General features: G+C 49.6%; 1 protein-coding gene across 45 annotated transcripts in view; it reads right to left on the reverse strand.

The window, feature by feature from the left end:
- LOC138754077 (calcium/calmodulin-dependent protein kinase type II subunit beta) overlaps positions 1-12,825 on the reverse strand; it is a 238,450-nt gene that overhangs the window by 114,790 nt on the left and 110,835 nt on the right. For all 45 annotated transcript variants that reach the window (XM_069917876.1, XM_069917863.1, XM_069917857.1 and 42 more), the window contains 3 exons: positions 6,563-6,665; positions 3,307-3,390; positions 656-750 (listed from right to left, as the gene is read on the reverse strand). In XM_069917876.1, coding sequence (XP_069773977.1) covers positions 656-750; positions 3,307-3,390; positions 6,563-6,665 — 282 coding nt within the window. The remainder of the gene's footprint in view (positions 1-655; positions 751-3,306; positions 3,391-6,562; positions 6,666-12,825) is intronic.

Here is a 12,825-nt window from a genome sequence, read left to right on the forward strand (position 1 = left end):
GCCCCATATTTAACGCTGTGGAACCCAGGAGGAAATAAAGGAGAACACCGTCTTTGTCCAAAACATTATGGAGAGCAGCGTACATCCAGCCAGATATCCAAGTGTCTTCGACCTCATCAGAACCAACCACCAGGCCGGAAAAAAAAGGCAATATGACATCCTTTTGTGCTCTGCCATGAGGGGTGGGATCTATTTTAATGGTGCTAATTCAGGTGGCACGGTTAGCACAACGTTGTTACAGTGCCAGCGATCCCGGTTCGAATCCAGCGCTGTCTGTAAGGAATTTGTACCCTCTCTCTGTGCCTGTGTGGGTTTCCTCTGGGTGCTCTGGTTTCCTCCCACCCTCCAAAATGACTCGGGTTGGTACATTAATGGGGTGTAATTGGGTGGCACGGGCTCGTGGGCCAAAATGACCTGTGGCTGTGCTGTATGTCTAAATTTTTAAAATTTAAAATTTAAATGAGGCCATCCCTCTGGCCCTGGACTTCTCCACTCGCTTGATAAGACAGCTAAGACCAACTGTAACACTGGGACCTTCCCGTTATCCACACTGTCCTGCCCCCTGGTGATGGGTGGGTGTTACTCCTGTGCAGTGGTAGTGCTGGTGGGGGGGAAGGGTGGTGGAGGACAAACCACTTTGCTACTGTGTACGTACATCATAAGCGCCAGCCTTGATCTGCTGGTAGAGCTTGTGCTGGTCCTCATCCCAGAAAGGAGGGTAGCCGACGAGCAGGATGTAGAGGATGACTCCTGAAAGAAGAGAGAAGCAGGAATTCTTCAGTCAAACGCGCACTCACTGCACAAGCAAAAGATCAGCCCTGTGCCCCCCCACAGTTTGTACAGGGGACGGTCACCAGTGCTACTCGCCCAACAGACTAGAGCTCTGGACTGTCATCGTGTTTGTCTCTCTGCCCAGCTTATGTCAAGCTCCATCCTAACCTGTCCTCACTTGCTGCCCCCTGTAGGTTTTCTCCCATGTCCCAGCAAGGGCAGCAGTGAGTTTGGCCAATGTAATTTACCCCCGGGGTGGGCTGGTTGGTTGGAGAATTGGTGGGTGCGTGGGAGATATGCAGCAGGGGACGGAAGTTGAGGCTAGCATGTATTAATAGGCTGAATGAGCTCCTCAAGTACAGCACAGAAATATGGGCCATGTCCACCTTTTTGCCCATCAGCACGAATCTAATCTGCTGGCAACAGGAACAAGGTGGCACGGTTTGAATCCCGCGTTGCCTGTAAGGACTTTGTACGTTCTCCCTGTGACCCACATGGTTTTCCCCAGGGGGCTCTGGTTTCCTCCTAATGGGGGCTGCAGGTTAATTGGGTGTAATTGGGCCCATGGGCCGGAAGGGCCTGTTACTGTGCTGTATGTCTAAATTTAATTTTTTTTTAAAAAACCACATCCTTCTATGACCTATTTAAATGTTAGGTGTACGTGTCTCTTTGATGTATTAACAGGACCTGCCTCCATCTGATCCCTCGCAGAGCGATCGGACACCGTGCTTAAAAAAATAAACCTATCCCCGCAAATCCCCTTCCTCTCATTTGAATCCCATGAAGTCCTTAAAATGAAAAAAGAATCTAGCTATCCTCACTGAGCTAGTTATAATGTTATCTTTATCATTTCACCTCTCAGCCTCCTTCACTGCAAGCCCACCCTGTCCAATCTCTCCCCAGATCGAAGGTCCTCCAATCCGGCAAACATCTCCTCTGCACTCTCCCCAGTGCAGTCAAATCCTTCCCGGAATGTGGCGTCAAAGGCCTATCGTGCAAGTCGCAACATCTTAACTTTTATCTTATGACAGCAAGGTGAATCCTACCACCATCCTATCCACCCGCGCCCCTGCTTTCAGGGAGCTAAGGAGCTGAACCCCACTCATCAACATTATGTTGTGGTTAGCGCAACGCAATTACGGCACCAGTGACCTGGTTTGAATCCGGCACCGTCTGTAAGAAGTTCTCCACATTTCTGCTCCAGTTTCCACCCACTCTTCAAAACCATACATAGATTGGAGGTTAATTGGTGCATTTGTGGGATGCGGGCTCACGGGCTGTATCTCCAAAATGTAACCTGCACTCCTCACCCTTTACTGGATTTGTCCTACCCCAGTTGGACCTCCCAAATGCAAAGCCTCACATGCCCCTGCTACACATCATTGGTTCCCTCATGGAGAGAGTGGAGTTCCTCGGTGGGCATTTAAAGGGGAACTATCATGCGCCCACAACACCGCGACGTTAGTCAGGAAACCGCAGCAGAGTCGACATCTCCTAAGGTGGTTGAGGAGGGCAAGGCTACCGGCCCCCATATTCAGCACAATTGAGAGCGTCCTGTCCGGCTGCATCGATGTGTGGATGTAAGCTGCAAAGCGTCGGACCAGACAGCAATACAGAGCATTATTAAAACAGCCGAGAGGATCACTAGGGTTTCCCTTTCCTCTACGGACAACAGATCTAAACAGGGCTCAAGAAATTATAAGAAAACCCTTTCCATCCAACGCACAGTATCTTCAACCCACTGCCATCAAGGGCTTCAAAATGGGGACTGCCAGGCTGAGACTGATTAACAGTAAACTGTAATGTGTAAACCACCCCAAATATTTAGATATATTTATTTTGAATGGCTATGTGATGATCTGTACTGTGTATTTTATGTTTTTGTGCGCGTGCCATGGTTTGGAGAGACTGTATTTCATCAGGTTGCATGTGTACAATCAGATGACAATAAGCTTCAGCTTCTCTGTGGAACAGAGCCCCGTCGCACGTTCACTGCAAACTATAAGCAGACCCAAGGATGGTAAATTCTAATACAGTAAGTAGAACCCTTGTTATCTGGAATTCAACCAACTGGCAGCCTCAAACAACCAACAAAAAAATTCGCAGAAAGTAAATAGGTTTAAAAAAAACGGAAGTCTAAAATTGGCGTGCCTCGCCATTAGTTTGTCAATCATGCAACACGCAATCTCAAGTAACTGAAAATTTCACTTATCCAGCATCTACCAATTACCAAAGGTACCAGATACCAGGGGTTTTACTGTATTTCCCGTTTCCACTCTCAACGCTCCTCCTTCCGGTGCCCTGACGGGATTAGGTGCTCAGCTTAAACACGGTAGAGGAAGTCAGCACAATCTGGTGGACAGTCTGAACATCTTGGGAATACACATCGCCCACAACAACATGGTCCACAATACACAACATGGCTTTGTTGTGTTTCAACCATCTCAAGTGTCTGCGGGGAGTGGGGCGAGGGGTGGACTCTTCTTTCTCCTCATGCCTCTCCCTAAATGACAGAGTCAGTGTCTTGCTACTCACCACATGCCCAGATATCCACTGGCTTTCCATAGGCTTCTTTCCGAAGAACTTCAGGAGAGAGGTAACCCGGTGTCCCTGCAAAACCTGCAGGTGATGGGGAAAGAAACAGCATCAAACATTTTGCATTTACCTTGAGTACAGGCAGTCCCCGGTTACGAACTAGATCCGTTCCGAAGTCTGTCATTGAGTCAAATTTGTAGGTACATCTTAGTATATTTAACTTTCTATACATATAAAACACTTCCAAATACACTAAAACATCTTGAACATAATAAGTGTTATCCGCAACGCGATCAGACTTAAAATGACGGAAGGCGTTCTCCTTCCTCGACCAAACGAACTGCTCGTAAGTACAAGTTGTCCAAAGTCGGACGTTTGTGACCCGGGGACTGCCTGTACACTGACTTGGCCACACCACCACAGAAAGGGCTAGACTGTCACAAGTTACATGCATAAATGTGTGATGAAAATCAATCTCCGTGGGATTTCTGGGATAGAAACAAGGAGGAGACAAATTTCTCCGGGCCCACCAAATCCATGATTCAAACCATCGGATCGACAGAGGAGCCTCTCCGTTGACATTGGAAGACCAGAGTCAAACAAGGCTGTCATTGCTCCAACCCTGCAACTTTTCTCACCAACATGCTGTAGCTAATCTCTGTGGGAGTTTAGCTGATGAGCCGAAATAAAGGAAGATGGCTTAATCTATGGTGACTGCACTCTGATCTCAAGGTGAGGCCTGCTGACAGCGTTCGAGTTTGTATTCCCTCAATGGTCAAGCACCACGCTATATCCAAGCGCTTCTCTAGAGCAGCCATTCTCAATGGAGCCTATACTGGGGGCCACTGCACATTTGGGGAGGCGGGGAGGGGGGTTCTATGGACTGAAATCCTACATTTTTTTAATGGTAGTCGGTAGGAGAGAAGTACGGAAGGAACCAACTAAACTTGACTTGAGGCAGATAAACTACAGGCAAAAAAGATTGAGGATGGACCTTGCACTCCAAAGATCCCCAATCAACCTGCCCCCCAGGTTCATTCAAAGGCCTGGGAAACAAAAATTACCCCAGTCTCCTGCCTTCTGCCCATACCCACTAACACCCTGACTGGTCAAGACCCAATCAACCTCTGCTTTAAATCTACCCAATGATGGGCTCCACTGCCCTCGGTGGCAACGAATTCCCCAGATTCACCACCCTCTGGCTGAAGAAATATCTCCGCATCTCTGTCCTTAAAAGGACACCCTTTTATTCTGAGGCTGTGCCCTCTGGTCCGAAACTCTCCCACGAAACATCAAAAACCCTGACAAATGTGTGCGGTGGAAAGTGCGCTGACTGGCTGCATCATGGCCTGATGTGGGCACACCAATACCACTCAGCGTAAAGCCCGGCAAAAGGTAGTGGACACAGCCCAGGACAATCCAGGCAAAACCCTCCCCACTATCGAGAATAACTACAGGGAACGCTGCCGTCGGAGAGCAGCAGCAATCATCAAGGATCCGCCCAGCGCACGCTCTGTTCTCACTGCTACCAAGAGCTCAGTGGTTAGAGCACTGGTCTTGTAAACCAGGGGATGGGAGTTCATCCCTTGCTGGGGCCTCATTTCTGTGAGGGGCGCTGGACAAAATGGTGACTCTCTGTCTTCCTTATGGAAGACAAGGTTGAAGAACTTTATGTATGTTACATTCTAAATGTAGTATTACGTGACAATAATGGAACCTTTACCGTCAAACCATCAGGAAAGAGGTATCAGTGCCACAGACTCGCACCACCAGGTTCAGGAACAGCTGCTACCCCTCCATCATCAGACTCCTCAAGGACTTCATTTAAGGACTTTTAACTTTGTTCTCTAATGAAGTTTCCCTCTCTGCATTGCACAGTTTGTGCACATTTCTTTATTTCTTTACGTGTATGTTGTGTTTAGTTTTTTTTGCACTACCAACAAGTGGAAATTCTGCCTGGCCGGCAGGGAAAAAAAATCTTAGGATTGTACTACTCTGACAATAAACGTGAAATCTGAAATCTTCTCCTTGTCCACTCCATCCCATTCTTTCAAAGTTCAGTGGGTTTCGCTGAGATTCCCCCCTGCCCCCCCCCACTCATCTTTCTTAACTCCTGCAAGTTGGGGCCCAAATTCATCAAATCTCTCATTCTCAAGAACCTCTTTTTGAGCTTCTCCAACTCCAGTGCATTCTTCCTGAGACATGGGGCCCAAGGACTGGACACCTTTGTCTTGTACCGGACCCCTGGCTGATCACACATTAACATTGGAGTGAAATGTGGAAGTCTGCCAATAATGTGATTGTAGTCAAAGCACAGAAATGCTGGAGGGATTCAGCTGTGTCCACAGGGGGTAAATATATATCACTGACATTTTAGGCCTGATCCCTTCCTCAGGATTGAGTGAAGAAAGAGACAGGTGTCTGAAATAAAATCAGGGGAAAGAAAAGGGGGAAGAACGGGAGGTGGAGGAGTCCAAACCAATAGTGAAAATGGATTTTGCCTCTGTGAAAGGAGACAGGGAAAAAGGGACAGAGAGAAAGAAGATGGGGGGAGGGGTTTCTAGCAGAAATTGGAGCTCAATGCTGATACTGTCCAGTGGAGGGTGCCCAGATGGAAGACGAGGCGTCGTTTCCCGCAATTGGCAGGTGGTCTCAGTCTGGCAGTGCATGGACAGATTAACATTGGGATTGTCCAGGATTATTAAAGATCTTCACCATAGACAACCAAGGAGGGAGATAAATATAAAGTGTGCTGTAGTGCATTACATGGGGATCTTGCATCACATACAGGACTCTCTGCTCATCTCAGAGTTTTACGGGCAACTCCAAGAAATCAAAGTCAAAGTGCGGCGGTTAGTGCCATGCTATTTCAGCGCCAGTGTGGCCCGGGTTCAAATCTCGCACTGTCTGTAAGGCGTTTGTATGTTCTCCCCTTGTCCACGTGGGTTTCCTCCAGGAGCTACGTCCGGTTTCCTCCCACAGTTCAAAAATGTACCAGGGTTGCAGGTCAATTGGGTGGCATGGGCTCATGAGCCGAAAGGGCCCGTTACCATGATGTACATCTAAATTTAAATCAACCTGGCGTGTTTCACCTGGCCAGCCTAATCCTCCTGTCAGTCACGGCTTTAGTACAGGATGGCTTTCATTCAAAGAACATATGGAGCACGTCGGAGGCCAGAAGCAGAGAACAAACCCACGCAACGTCCGGCGAGGTTACGTCAGAGACCGCCCCGGGCGCAGTGGCGAAGATACTCACCAAACCACGCCTGCTGTTCCCCTTGCACCTCGATGGCGAGTCCGAAGTCAGCCAGCTTCACTGCTGCTCCCTTACACTTGCTGGCGAGGAGTAGGTTTTCGGGCTTTGGAGTGGGGGGGCGGAGGAGGCGTGGGTGGGTGTTGGTGGAAGGAAAATCGCCATTGTTACACAGCAGAATTCCTAAGGCGGGAGCACGCACGCAAGCAGCAAGCTTCGGGACCTGATCACGATTCCCCACCCTGGTGGCTCTTTGCCCATGGAGCTGGAGAGGACAGTGCTTGGAGATTCAGCTCAGCTGGATTGGAATGTGGAGACGCAGGCCCCGCCCTCTCCACACATCCTGCACAGAACTCTCCTCAGCTGCAGACTTTAAATTGGACAAAGGAACCGGGATGAGAGAGGGCACCGAGGTTTTCTGATGGTGTTGGAGGTTCGAATCTGGAGCTCGGGCTGCAGATGGTTGGGACTGGACCCTGTTTAGCTGTGGAGGAGAATCCGCAGCCACTCGGTGACTCTGGAGGGGGGGTTCTCTTTTGCTTCTCTTTCTCTGACTGCAAGAGGTGCTTCATTAAGTTTCTGCTGATAGCAAATCTGTCTGCTTTACAGCAAATGAAAGCAGATTCCGTGTAACGTTCCAATGTTTTTATTACATGACAGTAAGGAATCTTGAATCATCCGGCTAAAGATCTAAAAGTGGCTGGAAATCTAAAAGGGGATCAAAAGAGGGTAGGAACACTCATCTTTCCACAGACAAGGCCTGATCTGCTGGGGAAATAGGACTGTGCTGCCACGAACTCCAGAGGGTGGGACAGGATAGAGGGGCCAAATGGGCTCTTTTCGTTCTGAAGATTGATACGCAGAGTGACTGCCAGTTCACAGGTCAAGTGGACCATTGTGGGGGGGGGGGGCTGGTGGAGAGGGGGGTAACAGGGCAAGGAAGCGCCCAGAAGTATCGGCGCCCTATCCTGTAGACATATCTTCCACCTTTCCCACACGGATGTGACCAGGGCTTTCATTCTAACAAAGTAGGAAGCCTGTCAGAGTCCTGCAGGGGAGAAGCAACCCATTTAAACGATAGGAGAGGGATGTGGGCTGATCGTAGGCATATGGGCCTAGCTTGGGTCAGCACAGACTAGTGGAGTCAAAGGATCTGCTTCCGAGCTACGAAGCTCTGACTGTCTCCAGAGACCAGGATGCAGCTTGCTCCCACGTCCAGATATTCCACACAGTCTGAGAAACCCATCTTCTGGATGAGTGAGTGAGGGATGGGCAGCCAGGAATTGTGCACTATTCACTGGGCAGGTGGGGACAGGTTGGGATGGAGCCCAGCCTCCCCTGGTACAGGTGGGAGGCTGGGGAGGGGCATCAATCCCAGGAACCTTCTAAACTGTGACTCAGGACAGATAGACAGGGCTTTTTCCATGGGAGTGGGGGGGACGATTCAAACAAGAAGACATGGATTGAGATTGAAGGGGGAAAAGTTTAGGGGAAACATGAGGGGCAATTTCTTCACTCAGAGGGTGGTGGGCGTATGGAATGAGCTTCTGGCCAAAGAGGTAGATGTGGGCTCGGTTTTAATATTTACAGAAAAGTTGGATAGGTATACAGATGAGAGAGGTGTGGTAGGTTATGAGCTGGGTGAGGGTCAATAGGACTAGATGGGAAAAGATGAACTATAAGGGAGAGGGTGGACTAGAAGGGCCAAACTGTCATGTTTCCATGCTGTATATATGACTATAGAGGCTGAACAAAGAGGGGAGAGAATCTGATTGTTTCTGCAGCCGATCGTGGTTTCACAGGGTGGGGTTGTTGATGGCTGTAGCTACTGCCCAGTACTCCTGGTGGGATGAATGGTCAGGGGTACTCACCCACAGGGATGGGATATCACTCAACTTCCACGTGGAGCACCAGGGTTACGGACCAGGAGTGGGGGGGAGGGGGTGTCAGGTTTGTGAGGGTGGAGGGAATGTTAGGACCGGGTGAAGGGGGAGGGTGTGTGGGATCTGGGATTGAAGGTGGAGGAGGGGTGGTGTTCAGAAGTGAGGAGGAGAGTTGTGGTGTTTGGGAATGAGGGGGAGGGAGTGTTGGGACCAGGTGTGAGGGGTGGGGGTGTCAGGACCAAGAGTGAGGGGGAGGGGGTTTCGGGTCCAGGAGTGAAGGGGGAGGGGGTGTTGGGTCCGGGAGTGAGGGGATGTTTGGTCCAGGAGTTAGGGGGGAAGGGTGGGTCAGCGAGTGGGAGGGGAGGGGGTCCAGGACTGAAGGAGGAAGTGTTTAGTGTCCATGAGTGAGGGGTGAGGAGTGTGTCAGTTCTGGGAGGGAGTGTCAGTACCGCAAGTGAGGGAGGAGGGGTGTGGGGTCTGGGAGTGAGATTGGAGGGGGTTTGGAATCGGGGGGTGAGAGAGGAGTTTCTGTGGGGTCTGGGGACCAGAAGTGAGGGAACAGGTTATGTGGAGTCCAGGAGTGAGGAGGGAGGGGTTGTCAGCAGGACCGGAAGCGAGGTGAGGGAGGGCATCGAAACCACGAGGGGGGGGAAATGGTTGTGGGGTCCATGAGTGACAAGGCATGGGTCACTTCCCCCTCTAACCCCTTTCTGAGACCAACACTCATTCCTCGTCCCTGTGTCTGAGCCTCTAATAACCACAGGTGAGGGTGTGGAGTGTTGGGGTGAACCTGCAATAGGTGGGTGGAGGGAGGGGGGGGTGGTTGAGTGGGTGGGTGACCAGCTCTTTTGACCAGGATGAGGCAAGAGGCGCACAAGAAGAGGGGACAAATCCCCACCCTGAGGCGAGCAGAGGAAGGTGTCACTCTGAAGCATTATGGAGCAAGGGAGGGTTGGGGGGGGGGGCGCAAGACCAGGAAGGGAGGGGGTGGGCAAAGAGGGTATGTCGATGTCATTCCCCATGCCAAAGTGCTGGGGCTGAGGTAAATGGAGTGAAGGTGAGGATTCAGCAGTTGTGAACAGACCCCCAGTGATTCGGGACTGAGGTGGAGGAAGGTTCTTCAGGGGGTGAGATCTTGCTGGATTCATTACCCCATCCCTCCCCCCATTCCTCTGACTCCAGTTCCGTGAGATCTCAAGACCACTCCCAACATTAACGCTCACCAATAAATCCCAAAATGGTGAAAATTTAACACACGCACACACAAAAAAAACCACCATAAATGCCTTGTGCTTTACACACACATATCTACACAAACTGTCATCAATTAATCTCTTTTTCAAGTTGGAGTCTTGCTTGTGATTATATACATATACACTGCTGAGGGTAACAGTGCAAATCGTTAAGAACAAGATAAAACACTGCATCAAGGGCACGCATTTCAATTCAAAGCAGCCATGCAATTTCCAATGCATCCTGTAAATGACTCTCCCAACCATGCAACAGCCAAGTCAAGCAAAGGTCAAATCTTGTGAGAAAGTCAGAGGGGTAAGAGAGAGGGAGAGGTGAAGTTGGAAAAGGGAAGGAGAGAGAGAGAGAGAAAGGGAGGGATAGAGAGAGAAGATAGAGGGGGGGGGGAGAGAGAGAGAGAGAGAGAGAGAGAGAGAGAGAGAGAGAGAGACGGACGGACACACTGGTAATTTTATCACAGATTTCAGCACTGGATTCAAATGAGAAAGTGCTTTCCCCCCCCCACCCCAAATCCCAGGCAACCCCACCCACCCAGCGCAGCCCTGCTGCTGGGTGACGGGAGCATCTCTCCAAGTGTGAGCATGGACAACCCCATGCTGCTGACACACCAGGACCTGAACCCAACAGGAGCCCAGAGCCAAACCCTGCCCCTGTGGTGAATCTCTGCTAAGCTGCCTGTCTCCCCTCTGGCAAGCCTTGCTGTACTAACATTGGCTGTGCATTAAGGACACTCCCCTTGGGTATAACTGTGTATGCACCTATTGTCTTTCATTATTGTACCATAAATTTCTGCTAATAAAAGCCATGAATATTATTTGACCACATCGTCTTTGTCGACTTCAACTGGCACTTCAATTTTATTAGCAGAGATTCACCACAGCGCCCCCCCAACGTTCCTGCTGGAAGAACCTCTCACAAACTAACCCCAGCAAGGCCAGACACTGAATCCAATCAAACCTAGGCCCATGTTGTTCAACAAAAAAAAACACCATTCAACCATGTCGCCACGAACATCTTTCAACTGGAGGCAGGTGAGATGGAATCTGCTTGTGATTTTTATGAATGAAGGAGAGAAGAGGTGGGTCAGTCGATTCGCAGATGGACAAAGGTCGGAGGTGTGGATATGTAGAAGTTAATTTATGGTGACAACAGGATGCAGAGTTGGGTGGAGAAGTGGCAGATGAAGTTCAATCCGGATAAATGTGAGGCGATGCAGTTTGGCAGGTTGACTTGAAGGCTGCGTACGTGGTTAATGGCAGGATTCTCAATGTTGTGGAGGAACGGGGAGATCTTTGGACCCAGGTCCATAGATACTTCAAGGTTGCCACACAAGTTGATAGGGTGGTTAAGGTGTATGGTCCCTTGGACTTCATCAGTCGGGAAATTTATTTCAAGAGTCATGAGGTTGCTGCTCTACAAAACTCTAGTCACACCACACTTGGAAATGTTGCCTTGAGTTCGGAACACCTTCATGACTGAACGGATGAAAACATTTCAGAGGGGGAACTGAGGAGATTTACCAGGATGCTGACTGGATTGGGGAACATGTCATATGAAGCGAGGTCGGCTTTTTCCTTTGGAGGGATGGGAGGTGATTTAATCGAGGTGTATAAAATTGGACTTGTCAGCCACAAACGAGCCTGCAGCTGACGTGGACTTTTTACCCCCTCCATAAATCTTCGTCCGCGAAGCCAAGCCAAAGAAAAGATAAAATTAGGAGGGCTACAGATAGGGTGGGCAGCCAGCACCTTTTTCCTGGGTTGACCACGGCATAAACCCAGAGGACATCTGTTCAAGGAGAGTGGAGAGAAGTTTAGGGGAGACTTTAGTTGAGTTTTTTCACTCGGAGTGGTGGGTGCCTGTTATGCATTCCCAGGGGTGGTGGTGCAGGCTGGTTCAATAGGGGCCTTCAAAAGACTCATCGATAGGCACACGACGTTACAAAAACAGAATGCAGGGGAGATTTTCAGGGACGTTGCCGGGACTTGAAGAACCGAATTACAGGGAAAGGTCAGTGGCTCTCAACCTTTTTCTATTCACTCACATGCCACTTTAAGTATTCCATATGCCATCGGTGCTCTGCATTTAGTAAGGGATTACTTAAGGAAGGATGTGGGTGGAAAGAAGAAGATTGAAAACCACTGTTTTAATTGTCCCTAATTGACTTGTTATGTGCGCAGTTTCCTAACTCCAAAGGAAATGGGCCAATGACCTTTTTTCTCAAGCAAAATATTTCAGTAATAATTGCGTCTAGAGCAGTGATTCTCAAGCTTCCCTTCCCACTCACACCCCACCTTAAGCAATCCCTTACTAATCACAGAGCACAGATGGCATAGGGATTACTTAAAGTGGGGTGTGAGTGGAAAGGAAAAGGTGGAGAATCACTGGATTAGGACAGGAGTTCCCTGGTGGGTCAGAGAATGAGGGGGAGATTTGATAGAGGTTTACAAAATTATGAGGGGTACAAACAGAGTAAATGCAAGCAGACTTTTTCCACAGAGGTTAGGAGAGAACATGGGTTAAGAGTGAAAGGGATAAAGTTTAAAGGGTGGAACTTCTTAAAGGCAAGAGCGGGGGACGAGCTGCCAGTTGAAGTGGTAAATGCAGGCTCGATTTTGACATTTAAAAAAAATTGGACAGGTACATGGATGTGAGGGATATGGGCTGGATCCAGGTCAGTGAGATTAAACAGAATAATAATTGGGCACAGGCTTGAGGTGCCGAACAGCCTGTTTCTGTGCTGTAGTGTTTTGTGGTTCTATGGTTCCTTCATACCTTTGGAAGGGTCCTAATGCTCTACATCCAGCTGTCACTTGATGGTCTCCTCGCTGGGCTCGGAGGAGTCCTGGAACCTGCAGTTTCAGAGACTGTTGACTTGCTTAAAGACTCACGCAGCAGCTGCTTTGCCCTCAGACGGCCTCCCAGTTCACTTGTGGATTCCTCTGCCTTCCCCTCCCACATCCTGAGCATCAGCCCCACTGTGGGGCTTGCGGGCGAGATCTCTACCACCCGAGCATCCTGGGATGGAGACTAGCTCTAGTCTTCCCCCACCAATGGAAACAACTTGCCCACTTGCAGAGGACGGCAGTTCAAATCCCCTGGAAGATTGAAGCTGAAGGCCAGACACGGGCA

Source organism: Narcine bancroftii, chromosome 2 (genome assembly GCF_036971445.1).
Source record: "Narcine bancroftii isolate sNarBan1 chromosome 2, sNarBan1.hap1, whole genome shotgun sequence".
Classification (NCBI taxonomy): Eukaryota; Metazoa; Chordata; class Chondrichthyes; order Torpediniformes; family Narcinidae; genus Narcine; species Narcine bancroftii.